The sequence below is a fragment of the Microtus ochrogaster genome, chromosome 8, assembly GCF_000317375.1.
Source record: "Microtus ochrogaster isolate Prairie Vole_2 chromosome 8, MicOch1.0, whole genome shotgun sequence".
Classification (NCBI taxonomy): domain Eukaryota; kingdom Metazoa; phylum Chordata; class Mammalia; order Rodentia; family Cricetidae; genus Microtus; species Microtus ochrogaster.
Genome location: NC_022015.1, coordinates 41,179,518 through 41,196,816, shown reverse-complemented (window position 1 = coordinate 41,196,816; position 17,299 = coordinate 41,179,518). Strand labels below are relative to the sequence as shown.

General features: G+C 53.1%; 2 protein-coding genes across 4 annotated transcripts in view; both read right to left on the bottom strand.

Moving 5' to 3' along the window:
• Positions 1 to 11,823, bottom strand: part of Rasgrp2 (RAS guanyl releasing protein 2) — a 17,978-nt gene extending 6,155 nt beyond the window's left edge. The window contains exons 1-12 of one of the 3 annotated variants that reach the window (XM_013347998.2): positions 11,641 to 11,823; positions 9,256 to 9,393; positions 8,546 to 8,648; positions 8,055 to 8,117; positions 7,577 to 7,708; positions 6,640 to 6,790; positions 6,273 to 6,446; positions 6,056 to 6,172; positions 3,041 to 3,322; positions 2,235 to 2,312; positions 1,897 to 2,019; positions 1,556 to 1,671 (exon numbers count right to left, since the gene is read on the bottom strand). In XM_013347998.2, coding sequence (XP_013203452.1) covers positions 1,556 to 1,671; positions 1,897 to 2,019; positions 2,235 to 2,312; positions 3,041 to 3,322; positions 6,056 to 6,172; positions 6,273 to 6,446; positions 6,640 to 6,790; positions 7,577 to 7,708; positions 8,055 to 8,117; positions 8,546 to 8,648; positions 9,256 to 9,328 — 1,412 coding nt within the window. In that variant the 5' untranslated portion in view covers positions 9,329 to 9,393; positions 11,641 to 11,823. Of the gene's footprint in view, positions 1 to 1,555; positions 1,672 to 1,896; positions 2,020 to 2,234; positions 2,313 to 3,040; positions 3,323 to 6,055; positions 6,173 to 6,272; positions 6,447 to 6,639; positions 6,791 to 7,576; positions 7,709 to 8,054; positions 8,118 to 8,545; positions 8,649 to 9,255; positions 9,394 to 10,490; positions 10,777 to 11,193; positions 11,285 to 11,640 lie in introns of those variants that run through there. The other 2 variants (XM_013347997.2, XM_026781609.1) reach the window with 2 other exon arrangements.
• An 879-nt stretch (positions 11,824 to 12,702) lies between these two features.
• The window catches only part of Pygm (glycogen phosphorylase, muscle associated), a 14,769-nt gene continuing 10,172 nt past the window's right edge, over positions 12,703 to 17,299 (bottom strand). The window contains exons 17-20 of the mRNA XM_005351809.2: positions 16,427 to 16,634; positions 13,446 to 13,580; positions 13,239 to 13,305; positions 12,703 to 13,109 (exon numbers count right to left, since the gene is read on the bottom strand). Of these exons, the coding sequence (XP_005351866.1) occupies positions 12,960 to 13,109; positions 13,239 to 13,305; positions 13,446 to 13,580; positions 16,427 to 16,634 (560 nt within the window). The 3' untranslated portion in view covers positions 12,703 to 12,959. The remainder of the gene's footprint in view (positions 13,110 to 13,238; positions 13,306 to 13,445; positions 13,581 to 16,426; positions 16,635 to 17,299) is intronic.

The window sequence follows — 17,299 nt, the reverse complement described above, 5'->3', positions numbered from 1 at the left end:
AGAGGATAACTATGCGTTTTTCCTTTGGTTCACCTGGTCTACAGAGCTAGTTCCAGGACAGGCTCCAAAACCACAAGGCTCCAATACCACAGAGAAACCCTGTCTCGAAAAAAAAAAAAAAAGAACCCAGAAAGAAAAACAAAAGCAAACCCACCCACCAGCCCAGGGAGAAAATATGGAACTGGGAGCTTCTACTGCAGTCTGGCCACCAGTGGGAACAGATCCACACATGAATCTAGTTTGTCTATGAAACACATTGCATACCAAAATCATTTTACTTGGGTGCCAAAAAGGCCGAAAGCAGCCAGACATGGTGGCACACATTTGTGACCCCAGCACTAGAGAAAATAAGGAAGGATCACTTTGAGTTTGAGGCTATCTGAGCTAAATAATGAGTTAAAGCTAGCCTGGGCTACATAATAAGGAAAAGAAGTTTAGCTTTAGCTGGTTTTTTTTTTTTTTTTGAGACAATGTTTCTCTGTGTAGAACAGACTGTCCTCAGACTCACAGAAACCCTCCTGCCTCTGACCTTGCTTTTTTTTTTCTTTAAACATTTTGTTCATTGGGAATTTATTTTACTACCTGGATTTTGCTTTTACCATCAATTTTTGTAATGTGGGAACAATAATGATAAACTTTTGTTTCAGGGGGCTGGAGAGATGGCTCAGTGGTTAAGAGCACTGCCTGCTCTTCCAAAAGTCCTGAGTTCAATTCCCAGCAACCACATGGTGGCTCACAACCATATATAATGGGGTCTGGTGCCCTCTTCTGGCCTGCAGGCATACACACAGACAGAATATTGTATACATAATAAATAAATATTTTTAAAAAACAAAAAAAACTTTTTTTTCGGAGAGCCTCATGTAGCCCAGGCTAGCTTCAAAATTGCTATGTAGTTGAAGATGATTTTGAGCTTTTGACTGCCCTGCTTCCACTTCCCAAATGCTGGGATTTCAGGAGAGTGTCTCTACACCCCGTTATACTAAAGATAAAACCCTGGGCTTCTTGCATGCTAGGCAGACACTCTACCAACTGAGACACATTCCCAGCCCCCAAACCACATATTTTTAAAATACAGGTCACATTTAAAAATAAATCAACCTGGGATGGACTGTACGTTTTGGCTGGGTTTTTGTCATCTCAGCAAAAATGGGGCATAAACATGGTTCGGAGGGCACATTTAACCTGCTTCAGAGAACCAGATGTTTTTCCAAATTGTCAGCATATGAATTGTGGATAAGCAAGTGGGTGCTGCTAATTACGGCCTTTCTTACTGTTCATTAAAGCCAGCTACCCAGGGGCTCAACTTCCCTACACTCTTGGCAGCTGTGAGCTCCACAAATGAAATAGTGTTCTCTTTGCAAGGCTCAGGTGGGGCTCCCCATCTGTCCAAACTAGCAAGGTAACACTATCCCTCTATGGCTGGCAGCTTCCTCCCACCCCAAAACATCACAGCCACAGCTTCCCAGGCAAGGCCTTGCTCTCTGTACACCCAAGGGGAAGTGGGTTGACCCTTTCCCTCTACCCCGCCCCCCCAGGCTCTAATCATCCTCACTGGTTCTGGTCCAGGTCCCCAAAGGCGCTGAGATAAGGGAAGTTCCCCCGGATGATCTGGAACTCCTCCTGGGAGATGTGACCATCCCCATCGACGTCAAAGTTCCGGAACACAGACTGCAGAGGAGCATACAAGGCCAGGAGAAGGGCGAATTAAAAGGAGCATCTGAGCCCATGTCCCTTTTCAGCCCTGCCTCACCAGCCCATAATGAAGCTAGTGTGCTGTGCTGTGCCTCCTGGGGACGACCAGAGCACTGGCCAGCAGATGTGGCACCTGCGGTGGCTCCCAGGGCAAGGCACTGGAGAAACATTGCAGGATCCCTTGGCCTCCAGGCTGCTCACCTCCACCATCTTCTCAATGTGCTCTGCCACCAAGGCCTGGTCCAGCTTAGGCTTGGCAACTGAGGTCCACTCTTCTAGCACAGGAGGTCGGGGAGGCGGGGTGCAGCTGGTCGGGCTGCTTGGCTGTGGGAACGGTTAGGTCTGAGCCAGGGCCAGAGTGGGAATGAACCTAAGGCTCCAATAAATAGAAAGAGCGAGCCTTCCCAAAGACAGCCCCACCCCCACCCCCAGGACGCCCTGTCAAGCAAGTAGGTGGGTGCATAGGATGGGGAATGTTCTTTCTGTCCTTGCACTCTGGAATCCTCAAGTGCAAAGTGAGGGGTGAGGGGCTCCCTTACCGATGACTTGGAACGTGGCTCACGCTGCAGGGAGAGCTGGTACAGCTCATCCTCTGTCTGATACTGATCCAGGGACACCTGAGACACAGAGAACTTGTCATAGCCTCAGGTCCCTGCTCCCCTCTTACACAGAAGCTGCAAATCTAGGACCCCAGGACTGCCAGTCTGACCTGATGTGAAAGCTAAACTCAGCTAAACTCAGGACAAAGGCCAGCTTAGAAAATACCCCAACCACCTCCATGTCAGCCGGCCCACAGAGCAAGCCTTAAAAACAATGCACTGCCAACATATCTGCCAAGATTGGAGTCAGAACTTTTGCCCAAAGGGAGGCATGGTCCCTGTGATCCAAGCACTTTGGAGGCTCAGGCAAAGAGACCACCACGAGTTCAAAGTTAGCCAAAGCTCCCTAGTAAGTAAGTTCTTGTCAGCCTGGGCTACAGGGTGAGATTCTGTCTCCAAAACCTAAATTAATAAATACTAAAAGAACTTCACTCAGGAGCCAGGACCATGTTAGAAATCACCCATGTCACTCAACAAATCCACAAATTAGTCCTAGCCTTTGAATATAACCCACTGCCAAGAGCTCAGCTCAGGACCAGGGACCCAGGCCCAGCCTCAGATCCAGCCCAAGGTCCACATAGCAGCCTTGCGATCAGACCACAGGCCTGTGTCTCAGCTCAACCCTGGAACCACATCAGAGTTCAATGCAAACCCCAGAGCCCAGGCTAAACCTCAGTTCCTTCTGAACTCAGCAAGCCCACAACCATAGCAAATGCAAACACAGGGCATTGTGCCCAGTCCCTCACCGTGAGTAGACTCAGCAAGTCAGGGTTGGCTTGCACAGGTGGTCGCAGGCTGGTCACCATGGCCAGCTCCTCCAGAATGCTAAAAAGTTGCCTCATCTTGGCTCCATTGAGCCTGGTCCTGCCCGGGTCCAGCCAGTCAGGCAGTGCCAGCTGCAAGGCCACCAGATCCTTGAGGTGCACACCCAGGATAGGGAAGCGGAAGCCCACGCAGGCCGCCAGCCTACGCCGATAGTTGCTGTAGTTGCCAGTGGCTGTCACTAATTCCGTCAGGCCTTCCCAGAGCTGGGGGGGAAGATCAGAGCGTCACTCACACACGCCACTCAATCGTCCTCCTACCTCAGCCCTAGAACTGTGGGAATGGAGGAGAACGAGGTCAAGGTAGGCAGAAAGGTCACATCCTCCCTTACCGACTCCCAGTACTGCTCTCTCAAACTTCGGGGGTCAGAGCTCTCAAGTTAGGAGTCCAAGGAAACAATTACGACCTTACACGCACACCAGGGCTGAGCACAGGTTATCAACATATAAGCACAGATCTATTGACCAAGAAGGATGTTATTACACAGTGTGTCTGGTGATGGTAAATAATGGAAAAACCTTAAACTGAGTATGGTCACATAAGCCCAGAATCGGCAGGAGGATCACTGTGGGCTTGAATTTGTATATTCAAAACTAGCCCCATGTACACAGTGAGTTCCAATCTAACCAGTATTATACAAAAACTTGTCTCAAAAAGTGGTTGAGGTCAGTGGGGTGGTGGTGGAGCATGCCTTTAATCCCAGCACTTGGGAAGCAGAGGAAGAGGGATCTCTGTGAATTTGAGGCCAGTCTGGTCTACAGAGTGAGTTCCAAGACAGTCAAGGCTACACAGAGAAACCTTGTCTTGAAAAACCAAAAAAGGTGGTTAGGGCACTGAGTTCGAGGTCACCCTGGTCTACAGAGCTAGTTCCAGGACAGCCAGGGCTTCACAGAGAAATCTTGCTTCTAGAAAAAAAGCAGTGGTAGGATCCCCACACACACAAGAAAAAAAGGTTGAGAAAGGGGTGCAGTTCTGTTGGTATAGTGCTTGTCCATTATGCATAAGGCCCTGGATTTGATTCCTAGAACCCCCATAAACTAGGTGTGGGGGTATTTGTCTCTGACGCGAGGCCGAGAGGCAGAGGCAAGAGGTCAGGAGTGCAAGGTCATCCTTGCCACACCTCAAATTCAAGGACAGCATAGAATATGAGACCCAATCTCAAAAACAAACCCCGTGGAAGTACGCGCAGAAGACAGACAGAGGCAGGCAGATCTTGTGGGTTCAAGGCCAACCTGGTTTAGGGATTTCTAGGATAACCAGGACTGTACAGTGAAACCTTGAATCAAAAAAAAGAGAGAAAGAGAGAGAGGGGGGAGAAAAAGAAGAGACAGAAGAAAAGAGAGAAAAGAGGCTGGCAAGAGGCTGAGTAGGTAAAGACTTGGCATCGAGGACCTGGGTTTAGTCTCCAAGACCTGTGTGGTAAAGGGAGAGAACAGACTGCTGCCACTTGCCCTATAAGCTCCACTTAAGAGCTGTGGCGTGGACACATGTACACACCCACGTATGAGCACACGTGCACTAAATGAATTCATCTATAAAAAGAACACCCTCAACCATACAGCCAATACTAAATTAGGACAGGCTTACAATGACAGGGGACAACGAAAATGAGCAATCGCCCCACACAACAGGATGGAAAGCCTCTCCCATCCAGGTGGAATAAAAGGGTGCAACAAAATGGGATGCACACACACTAAAGCTAGGAAGCAGAGGAAAGCCCTCATCACGGAGGCCCCGACCCTGACCCGATACTTGGGCAGGGGTCACTGTATCATCCTTTAAGGGGAAGCAATGTTTTCTGGGCTCTTGTTTGTTTAGACTTGGTGCTCGGTCAGAGTCCAGGGTCTTCAAGTGCACACTACCCCTCAGCACACTCCAGCCAACAGTCTTCATTCCTTTATTTTTTAAGATTTATTGCTGGGCGGTGGTGGCGCACGCCTTTAATCCCAGCACTTGCGAGGCAGAGGCAGATGGATCTCTGAGTTCAAGGCTATCCTGGTCTACAGAGTAAGTTCCCCAGTATAGCCAGGGACACACAGAGAAACTCTGCCTTGGAAAAAAGATTTGTTTTATTCTATGCATGTGGGCTGTTCTGCATCATGTGCATAGCTGGGCCAGCTAGTGGGTGCTAGGTATTGAACCCGGGTCCTCTGTAAGAGCAAGCACTTTTAACCATGATCTATCTCTCCAGACCCCAGTGTTCTACTTTTTAAACTATGGAGTGATTTTTGCTCTTTTGTAATTTCTGTTTTTTCTGAGACAGGGTCTCATGAGGTGGCCACTGGGGAGATGGCCCCTCAGTAAAGCACAAGGACCCAAGTGTGGATCCCTGGTACCCAGATAAAAGTAAGGCTATAACCAAAGCACTCAGTGGTGGAGAAAAACAGACCATTGGAGCTCACTGGCCAGTTGGTCTAGCCAGCTGGTGAGTTCTGGGTCCAGAAAAAGGTTGTATCTCAAGAAAAAACGGGGCTGGAGAAGCGGCTCAGAGGTTAAGGGCACTTGCTGAGCTTCCAGAAAGCCAGAGTTCTGTTTCCAGTACCCAGGTCAGGCAGCTCACATCTGCCTACAACTCCAGCTCCAAAGGATCCACCTGGTTTCCATGGGTACATGAACATACATGACATGCACACACACCCATCAATAAAATAAACGAATAAGAATTTTAAAAAGATAAAATGGAGAGAGGAAGCGACTAAATGTCAACCTTTGTTCTCCTGCATGCACTTGTGCACACTCATACGCAATACATACTCATACATACACACATTAAAAAAAGAAATTAGCTTTGGGACCAAGCAGACCTGGGGGCCCGCCACTGCTGCTTGTACAGCTAAGAGCTCCCATTTCCTCCTCCAAGCCTCAGTTTCCCTCACTGTAGACAACAGTCGTGCCCAGGCTACAACCCTGGAACCATAGGCCCCTCCTGAAGCAGGTACCTTGAGGGTCTCAGGGCTGACGTGGCTGTGAGTCTCCTTGAGGCGTGAGATGGAGCTGTGGCTCAGGCCTCCAACAACAGCCATCAGTGTGTTGAAGTTCTGCAGCTGCAGCAGCTTCTGAGAGGCAAATAGGGAGGGGGAGGCACCGGCGTCACTGGAGAGAAGGGGAAGGGTTTGATGACCACGGGGAGGCTGGGCACATGGGAAAAGTGGGCACCTCTGCCACATGCACGAAGTGTGTGATGACCAGCGCCCGCTGCGTGGCTGTGGGCTTGCTGAGGATCATGAGCTGGACCCACTGTGAGACACTGTTGAAGAGGGAGATGAACCGCTCCAGGACAGGATTGTCTACGGTGCAGCCGTGGGTCACAAAGCTGTGATAGTCCTGGAACTGTGGGCAGGTGGACTTGGCCTGAGTGCCCTGCTGACCTCTCCCATGGCTCCTCAGCCTGGCTCACCCTCCCACTGTCATTGATGGAACCACCCAACCATGCTCGAGAGCCAGCCTGTTCCCAAGTCTTGGCCCTTTCTGGAACTCCCTTCTCAACCCGCACGGCACCCAACCACAAGCCTTCAGGCCACACCAGGATTTTGCAGAAGGAGCGATACTCCAAGTAGGTGAGATGCTCTGCCAGCTCCATTGGCTCCAAGTGATCAAACAACAGGGACATCTTGCGCTTTTTCTGTTCCACAGGGTTCCGCTGAGTCACCTGCCGCTTCCACTTGTAGGTGGGGCTGGGGGAGCAGGGGTAGTGAGCCCTGTGCCAGAGATGTCCCCTGCCTCCTATGACCCCACATATACTCAGACATGCCACTCAAACTGAACTGGGACCTAAACAACAGGGGCCACCATCCTAAGCGTTACCATCCCCAAATCCCAGCAACTCCTCCACACATCCCCTTAACCATGCACTCAACACACGGATGGACAACGTACTCTGTGCCAGGCGCTGTGCTAGGCGCTGGGGTACAGAGATGAGCAAGACACGGTTCCTGCCCTCGAGGAGCTCACAATCTACCGGGGGAGACAGACACAGAAACATGCCATCACCAAACAGTGGGACACATGTTCCCAGGGCTCTGGGCAGGAGTCTGCACAAAGCATCTCGGGAAAACACAGGAAAGAATGGCAAATTCTGCCCTGGAAGAGTAGCATCTATGCCCTCACCAGGCAGGGCGTCACACTCGTGCTGAGTCTGGTGAGAATGGAGGAGACAGGGTAACAAGAGCGAGTACCATGGAGAGGAAGGATGCAGGACATAGACAATGGCGAGTGGACCCAAAGAGCCGCAGTATGAAGTGTGTGGGATGCAGAGAAGGCCACAGGAGACAGGACAGGAACATCAGGCTGGCCTGACGCCACGAAGGGCCTTAATAGCTGGAGGTGTGTTGAAGGTGACAGGGAGCCATGGGGGGTTAAAGCAAGAGTGAACATGACCCTCACTCATTCAGTTGAACAGACATTTATTAAGCACGTATGGCAGAGGTTGCTTAGTGCCCCGAGCTCCCCCCCCCACGCACACGTTCTCGATGTCGATGAGGCTGCTGTGCCTTCGGTTCCCTTCTTGGTCTAACAGAGCCTTCAGCTCTTTGATCTGCTCAGCCAGCTCTGGGTTCAAGTCAAACTCTGCTGGGAATGCTGAGATCCAGTACCTGGTGGAGGGGCAGGCAGAGTCAAGTCACCTAGGGCAGCCCCCCCTTCACCATCCCCAGGGGGGCAAGGGAAGGAACTATGAGGATTGTATCGACCCCCAAAGAGCGAGGTAAAGAGTCTCAAAGTATGTTCTATTTGAACACCCGCTCACCCACCCCCATCCTCCAGCGCTTTCCTTCTCATCCCCAACTTCACACACCAGCAGAAAATAGCAAGGCCAGCAGCACCTCTGGACAGCGTCCCCCGGCAAACCCCCATGGTCTGTCCCCTGGATGCTGTCCACTCCCGCAGCCCACCTGAAGCTTGAGAAAGGCAGTAAGAGGAGGGGCCAGGGCCCAGACTCACCTGACTAGGTGACATGTTTTCACCTGTAGAGAATTAGAGCTGTCTGTCCGGGATTGCTGATAGGTAAGGGAGAGTTAAGGAGAACAGCACGGAACCTAAGGCTAGGAACCAAGCAGACAGCGGGACCTGAGTATCCTGGGTGTGGGGCTCTAGGCAAAGCCTGGGTTCCAAGAGGATTCAGGGAGAGGGGATGAACACTGTGGGAGCAGCCACTGATGGAGGTAGAGGGCTGGACTCCACCATAGGCAGAGAGGAGGACTTAGCCTTAAAGAAGGGCAAGAGGGGGTCCCTGGACAGAGCAGGGGCAGATAGAGCCAAGACCTTAGGGGAAAGTGAGGGTAAGGCCTACTCACAGAAGAGACCAAGACCTCAGCTAGGTACAAGGTAAAGCCCTAGGAGACTAGACAGCCTCCACTAAGGCCCTGAGCAAGCTAAGCAGGATGGGCTCGTGAACCGACAACCAGGGCCTCAGCCATTCCCGCCAAGGATATAAGTGGAGCAGTTTGGCAGCCAGCTGAGAGGAAGGTATGTACCAGGGGTGCATCATGAGAAACATGCGCACTAGCTGCGGATCTCGCACCTTTCCAGAGTCATCTGCTCCAAAAGTCAAAGAAAGAGAAGGTGGCTGATCCTTGGTCGGGAGACTCAGCTGGCTAAGCCTAGTCTGGTGTCAGGTCCCTGGGTCTGCACTCCTGACCCCGCCCACCTACTGCTTTTCCCAGCACGCCAGAGCCTGGAGGTCGAAGTTGAGAAAGAAGTTTGGGTGGGCAAGGGGTACTACAGGATCCAGGAGCTGGAGGAGGGGAGCTTGGAGCAAGCCCGTAGTCCGGAGGGGAACCAGCTGGGGCGGAAGGAGCCTTGGTTCCCCGGGGTCAAGAATCCAGAGGTCATTTCCTGAGTGCTGGGGGAAGGGGCACCCCTTCACCAGATAAACCAACCCCCATCTACCGGAAACAGTTCCCAGGCTAGAGATAGAGTTCCTCCGGATCCCCCAGGGAAACAGATAATGCCCCTCCCGGGTTAGAGTTGGGACTCCCCAGCCCCCCAATTCCCTGCCGTATGGATAAGAGGTATATTTGGGCACCTCTCTGCAAAGAAGAGGGGCTTTCGTTAAGTGGACTGCAGGATGGGAGGGAGCCTGGGTAGGTCCTGGCCAGGGGTCTGCTTCAGGGTGTGCCCCTTCGTGCTGCAGGCAACTCACCAAAGGCTTCGATGCAGCCTCGGAGCAGCTCCTCTACCGTGCAACCCTTGTCCAAGTCCAGAGTGCTCGCCATGGCCGCCGGTGCCGGTGGGCTGGACCCAAGCTACGCTCCCACGAGGCTCGAACCCTACCCTTGTCCTGGGAGAAGCAGAGTGGGAGTTAGCGGAGGCACCGGGGGAGCGTCCGGGCGCAAAGGAACGGGCGGAGCAGGCACGCCCCCTGCTGGGCAGGGGCGGAGTTGTCTACTGCTGCCACTCCCGGGGTTAAACGGTCCTGCCCCGGGATGGTGCAACCCGCTAGTTGGGAAATGGACTAGCCGAGAGGCTTCCGGCCCACCCGCAGAGTCGCGGGAAGGTAGAAGGACTCTACTAGATTAAGGGACGAGCTAGGACCCCAGGGGTCAGATGCTGCCCCAAGCCTCCTAGCGGTCCCTCCACTCCTAGTGCTTGCACCCCACAGGCACCTGCAGCACCCCACAGGCACCTGCAGCACCCCGCAGCTTGGTTCTGTGCTCCTCCAGCTTCCCCTCCCTTAACAGCCTCCCTTCCCCCGCAGGGTTATTTTGGGAACCCAGTGCCTGAGGGGACCTCGGAGGAATTTCTCCCTAGATTGGGAGGAGGGAGGAGAGAACCCAGGCGTTCTGCCCACATCGCCCCCTCCTAGGCTCCCCGCGAGTGGGAGGCGGGGCCGTAGCATCCCCCAGGGGCCTGCCCTTGGGGAGGAGGACCGGAGTGGAGAAGAACATTCTTGGGGCGGGGGTGAGGGTAGCCCATTGCGGCTGAGAGGTGTCAGTGGGAAGCCAGAGCCTGGGAACCGCGGGCTCCTAAGCCACATGGACGAAGGTCCCAGGGGTGCCGGCTCAGCCCCTCCAGAATTGTCATGTATCTCCCCAGCCTGGGCTCCTGACCTCCCACCCACCCTGCTGCATAGTTAAATTGTGCGTGAGAGCACCAAGTAGAGTGCCCAGAAGGGGCCGCTAGCGCCATGGGGGTGCCATGGCCTGCATGACACCATTAAGTAACCCCGGTCACCCGCGAGGACTATTAGCACCCATACAGGGACACCCATTCTCTAGACAAGTTATCTGCCGGAGGCCGTAACTTACATGACCTACATTAAAAGCAAGAGGGCCCATCTCACACACACCAGTCACAGACACTCACTCCCGTCCTGTCACACACAATGGCACCCACACCCCATGTACACCTGCAATGAAAAGCGTCAACCACACATACCCAGGTCTGTTACTCCAGAATCCAAACCGCATGCAGTTCTTCTCCCAGACCGTCTGTTCACTTGAACCAGCCCAGCCTCTGATCCCTAGGCCACAGTAGCTGTGACATCTGCACACGTGCGCACACACGCAAAACTGTGCATCTCCACCCATGCACACTCCCACACACATGCACATACCCCCGTGGTTGCGCACACACCCATTCCGCCGCCCCTCCCCCTTCTACCATGCTCCAGGACACGCAGCCTCAGCGGCTGGGGTTCCTCACGCTCTTGGACCATGCCAGAGCCTTGCCCTAAGGAAAGGGGACCTCGCCCTACACACACAAACTCCCCCCACATTAGGCAGTCCTTCCGAGGAGTTCTCAGAGCCATTTCCTCGTGACTCTGTTGCTTCCTAGCCGGGTGACCTTGAGAATCATTTGGCCTCTCTGAACCTCAATTTTCCCATCTGTCAAATGGGGACTTGCAGGGGAGGGCCTGGTAGAGACGTATCAGGCTAGCACCGGTGTGCCACGGACTTCCCCCTCCCGCCAGTGGCTCTAAGTGCTTTAGCCCCTCAGTAAGCTCTGTCCTACCCAGGACCCGGCCCGCAGATTCTACACCCACCCACAGTCCCCGCCGGCCTGCCTCTAGGGGATCCCAAGGGACCGCGCCCTCTGTGTCCCACGCCTCGCCCGCGCGCGCGCGTGCTCGCTCACTCACTCTTGGGACCCGCAGCGCGGAGCCCGCACCCTGCCCGGCCCGCGCCACCTCCGTGCGCTCCCGCCCGCCGGCCTCGCTGCGGCTGCGGCTCCAGCCCGCTCTCCGCGCCACGGCCCAGCGCCCCGCCGCCCCGCCCCCTCCCCGCCCCTGCGCCCCGCGCCGCGCCTTCTCCACTGGGGACTCCCCCTCTCGGCCCGCGCGCGTTGGGCCTTGCAGCAGCTTAACCCCTCCCCTGCCACCCCAGAGCGCGTAGCTGCGGGCGGGGGGCTGCGCCACTGGTGGCGTGGGGGCATCGTGCGGCAACCCTCCCCCACCACGACACCCCCAGGCTCTGCGCCCCGCCTGGGTGTCGCACGGAGGAAGCCGGGAGGGGCAGGAAGCGGACTGCGGTGGGGAAGGGGCGCCCCGCCCAGCCCCCCGGCCCGGGTTCCTGTTTTCGAGACAAACCGTTCCCACGGGGTTCACCCTGCCCGGGCCCGGGCGTCTTCCTGCGGGCGGCCGAAGCCCAGGCCTGGTGGAGGTCGCGGGCGTGGGGTTGCGGGTCCTTGCGATGGCCTGGGGGAGGGGCTAGGACAATATACGAGGTTTTTCGGTTGAGTGGAGCCTCATGGGGCGAGGACTGAATGAGCACGCGGTTTCCTAGGGACCCAGGCTCGATGTCCAGAGGTGGGGCGAGGGGCACCCCACTGGGCCAGAGGGAAAGGGGCATCTGCAAACTGGGTAGGTGTTCTGCAGCTTCAGAACTGGAGACCAGGATGCATGGGTCCAGGAGATGAAAAATTTGGGAGGGGCAGCCACAAGCAGCTGGGGTCCCTCACAAGCTGGCCTAAGGGATAGGTAACAGTTTCCGGCCGTTTAGACTCACTGTGAAACCCGGGGCCCCAAAACCCCTTCCGAGGATTGCCCCTCCCTGCCTTGGGCGAGAGAGGCAGGACCTTTTTTACACTTCAGTCCTCGCAACGTGAGGCTCAGAACGGGCCTTTATAGATCTGTTTCTCCAGAACCGGGAATATGCCACCGCCACCGCCTGAAAACTGAGAATGCCCTAAGCCCTAACACTTCCCTGATTTTGGATTTATCATAGCCACCTGCTAAGAGACCCTAAAACGCCGCAGTGGGGCGGAGCTAGGGGCGGAGCCAAGAAGGTGCCGAGCCTCCTCAGGACCCTCCCTTAACAGCCTGGATGCTCCTAGTCCCAGAGGCTCCAGCCCAAATCCCGACTCCCTGACCCGGTGGGCCCCACCCAGGCAGACGCCCCGCCCCCGACCAACTAAGCTGGCCGCTGACCTAGTATGGACACAGCGCTGGGAAGAGAGGCGGGGAGCGCAACACCGGAAAAGGGACTGTGTCCCAGGCACCGCCTATGGGCTGCCCCTCTCTCCCCTCCAGACGATGCACCTGCCTCGGTGGGGGTGGGGGATAAAGGGGGAACAGGGAGATGGTTGCGCAGCAGCTGTTAAGCTCTCCAAGAGCTAAAAATATTTGCACCAGAGAAGAGAGTAAGGAAGCTCAGGGACAGTCGATTTATTGGGGAATGGGTGCACTTGGTCAGACCCCATTCATAAATAGGAGGGGTAGGGAGTTGAGGGAAAAGAGGGCAGTGTCCTTAATCACACTGGGCATCGGGACCTACAGACTGGTAAAAGGGCTCCAAAAAGGGAAGGGCAGAGTAGTAATTCCAGGGCCCACCCTCTGGATGAAAGGTGGGCCTGATCCCAGGAATCGCAGACAGACTCAAGGGCAGATGTGGGGTCTGGTGTGGAAGATCAGATCTTCTCATCCGGGGCTGGCAGGCGCTGGCGAGAAGGTTCCACACCCCAGATCTCCCGGGCATACTGGGCAATGGTGCGGTCACTGGAAAACTTGCCAGAGGTGGCTATGTTCCTGATCACCATTCGTGTCCACTCTCTTGGGTTCTGAAGACAGGAAGGGAATCTCTAGGTTCACTCTGCTGGTGGGCTGCCCCCATTCTCTTTCATCCAAGCCAGAATCAAACAAAGCCCTACCAGCCCCTGGCCCCCAGCCCCTGGTCCCCGGCCCCTCACCTTGTACAACTCACTGACTTTGTCCTGGCATTTAATGTATTCCTCATAATCTGCAAAGACTTTAAACCTGGAGGAGAATGGAGAGACCAGAGCTCTGTGAGGTTAAGGGCCAAGTCCTTGGTGCAGCAACTGGAGTGAATGAAGCTGCAACCCTGGGCAGCCTCCCCACCCATGCGAGCCTCCATGTAGCCTGGTCAGCCAGCTCACCGGTCATGGTGCATGAGCATGTTGACAATGTCCTTGAACAGGTCGGGCTGTTTAGGGGAGAAGAAGCCGCTGCTCAACTGTTCGATGATCTGCCGGAGCTCAGGAATTCGGTCGTAGTACTCCTGGGCATTGTACCTGCCAGAGCACACTTGTGGTCAGCTCCCGCCAAAGGGTGCCCAGCTTCCCAGAGAAAACCTGGGAAGGCCTGAGGCTCAGGACTCCACAGCTGCCACACACACTGCGCTCAGTTTTCTTCTCCCACTTTGTAAATGAAGACACTCAGGCCCAAAGGAGTCAGAAAAGACAAATCTGGGGCTGGAGAAATGGCTCAGTGCACCTGTGTACACATAAACACACACCTATAATTTTAGAAAAGGAAAAAAGAGAGAGAGGAAGTAGTCTTGGAGCCAGGCAAGGACAGTTCTTCCTAGTGGCAGAATGCTTACCACCTGGCATGTGAGAGGCCCTGGGTTCCATCCCCAGCCCACCTCTGATAGGTGTGACCTTAACGGTCAGGAGTGAAACTCAATCAGGCCAAGCTCACTGCAGGCTCTTGACAGCTTTCTCACTTTCAAGGAAACATCCATCCACCCTGTCTTAAAGCCGCACGATGGTGGCCTTCCCTCCCTCCCTGGCTCACTTTCCCCTTATAAACAACAATAGAGTTCCACAGTGATCTCAGGTTCTGGCATTGCCCTGCTTTGCGACTCTTCATGCCTGTGCACAGCCTCCACGCTGCCCCTCTACCCCGTCCTCTGCAGTCAGAATTTTTCTGAAGTCTGAAGATTGGTCTTGAACATCCCAGACCTTGTTCAATGCATCTTAGGGCCAAGAAAACAAGATCTGGAATTTCTTTCTTTCTTTGGCAGGGTGTCACCATATAATCCTGTCTGGCCTAGAACTCGCTATGTAGATCACAATGGCTTCAAACTCAAGGAGATTTGCCTGCCTTTGCCTCCAGTGTGAGGATTAAAGGTGTGTGCCACCATACCCCACTCCAAGTCAGAAATTTCTAGGAAAACGCCCTTTCAGCAGCAAATGCCAGCTCTCTGGAGCTGCTGCTGGAAGTGTAAACTGTGCCAACCTTCCAGGATTTGAAAATCTGTGGCAGAGGTTTAGGAACTCTCACTTTTTTTTTCTTTCTTTTTTTGGTTTTTCAAGCGAGGGTTTTCAAAGAGAGGAACTCTGTAGACCAGGCCTGCCTCTGCCTCCTGATTGCTGGGATTAAAGGCATGCGCCACCACCGCCCAGCTCTTTTGTTGTTGTTTCTGTATGTTGGGAGTGGTGAGCATGCCTCATCACACATGTGGAGATCAGAGGGTCATCACCTTTTCGCTTGTGTCTGAAATAGGGTCTCTTTGGTACTGTGTAGGACAGTTAGCTGGCTCACCAGCTTCTGAGTCTGTCTCCATCTCCCTTTTCCTTCAGGCTTGTTGGGATTACATATGCTTGTGCTACTCCTTTTACGTGGGCTCACCAGACCTACACCACAAGCACTTTTACCTACCGGGCCATCTGCCTAGCTCAAGAACTTAGTTTTTAATCCCGAGTGTTTACCTTCTAATATGTATCCCCAAATCAACCCCCTCCCCCATAAAGAACAGTTTGTTTTGCAACTACATCCAACAGTGGACTAGGCAGTGACCATAGCCTAACAATTTTTTTTTTGAGATAGGGTCTCACTATATAGTCCTGGATGCTTCAGAACTTATTGTGTAAACCAGGCTGGCCTTGAACTCAACAGAGACCTTCCTGCCTCTGCCTCCCAAATGTTGGAATTAATGCAAGAGCCACAACCTTTGGCTTTCCTAATAATTCTTGAGGGAATAACCAAACATCTGGGTACTGATGGAAAAGGTTGCTCACTGCACTAACATTTACAGCAACAGCAACAGGTCAATTTTAATGTCCTGGGGTTTGGAACTGGTTCTAATATAGCTTGGCTGGGGAGCTAGAGAGATGGCTCAGCCTTTAAAAGTTGCTCTTCCAGAGGACCTGGGTTCAATTCCCAGCACCCACATGGCAGCTCACAACCATCTGCAACTCCAATTCTAGGGCACCCAGTGCTCTCTTGTGGATTCTATAGGTACAAGTAGACATGCCATGCATAGACATACATGCAAGCAGAACATCTATACGCACAAAATAATATATTAAAAATACATATATACATACATATAAATGATAAAACTCTATCTTAGCTAGGGGCATGCCTGTAGTAATCAAGCACTTAAAAGACAGAGACAGGGGGCTGGAGAGATGGCTCAGTGGTTAAGAGCACTGACTGATCTTCCAGAGGTCCTGAGTTCAATTCCCAGCAACCACATGGTGGCTCACAACCATCTGTAATGAGATCTGGTACCCTCTTCTGCCCTGCAGGCATACAAGGAGGCTGAACACTGTGTACACAAAAAATAAACAAATCTTTAAAAAAAAAAAAAAGACAGAGGGTTTTTTTGAGCCCAGGAATTCCAAAAGCAGATTGAACCTCAAAGTGAGACTCCATTTTAACAATAAATAATTAATTAAAACATTTATGATGCAATGGCAAGCTGGGTAAGCACTGGGGGGGGGGCAGAGGCAGATCTCTGAGTTCTGCGAGTTCAAGGCCAGCCTGCTTTACAATTGGAGTTCCAGAACAGACAGGGTTGTTACACAGAGAAATCCTGTCTTGAAAGATGTAATACCAAGAAAATGTTTTCTTTGAAGGATCAATATAAGCCTATGTCTCTCTCTGCCATGGTGTCCAGACAGAAAGCCAATGATGTAATTTTCTTCTAATTTCAGAACTACATAATTTCTGCTTTCTTTGCCTCCCGTCCTGCTACTTCCTTTTTTAACCTTGTTGGCCACAAACTCCCTCTTTAGTTTTCCAGAATCCCAGCAGGCATCTGTAGCTAAGATGTTGCACAGGCTGGCCAGCCTCTCCCTGCATGCCTCTTGACTGTAAGCCACACACTCTGGTACTCCAGACCCCATACCCTCTCTGGTCCAGCCTTTCCACGTCCTCCACCCGCATGCCAAAGATGAAGAAGTTCTCCTCCCCGGCCTCCTCTGCCATCTCCACGTTGGCACCGTCCATGGTGCCAATGGTCAGAGCCCCGTTGAGCATGAACTTCATGTTGCCAGTGCCCGAGGCCTCTGTGCCCGCGGTGGAGATCTGCTCTGAGAGGTCGGCAGCAGGAATCACTGCAGAGTGGTGGGAGGAACACAAGGTCAGTCCCAGGGACAGCCCTGCCAGGCTGAATCTGGACTCTACCCCAACCCAGTGCCTTCTGTTGATTCCAGCCTGACCCCTATCCCTCTGCTGTTTTGTGGCTCTTTTGACAGTGTTTCACATACAGCCCTGGCTAACCTGGAACCCACAATGTGAGACAGGCTGTACTTAAACTCACCATGTGATCTTTCTCTGCTATACTTTTTGGGGTTTTAGTTTCTTTGTACATGTATTGTGTGTGTGTGCATGTATATGTGTATGTGTGTACGTGTGCGTGTGTAAGGCCAGAGGTGGATGCCTAGAGTTTTCCTCAATCATTTTCCATTGATATTTTTAAAATAATTCTTATTTTATTTTATGCGGATGGGCATTTTGCCAGCATGTATTTGTACCACATGCATGCAGTACCTGTAGAGGCCAGAAGAGGGCATCAGATCCCCTAGGATTGGAATTACAAAAGGTTGTGAGCTATCATATTTATGTATACAATATTCTGTTTGTGTGTCTGCCTGCAGGCCAGAAGAGGGCACCAGACCCCATTACAGATAGTTGTGAGCCACCATGTGGTTGCTGGGAATTGAACTCAGGACCTTTGGAAGAGCAGGCAATGCTCTTAACCTCTGAGGCATCTCTCCAG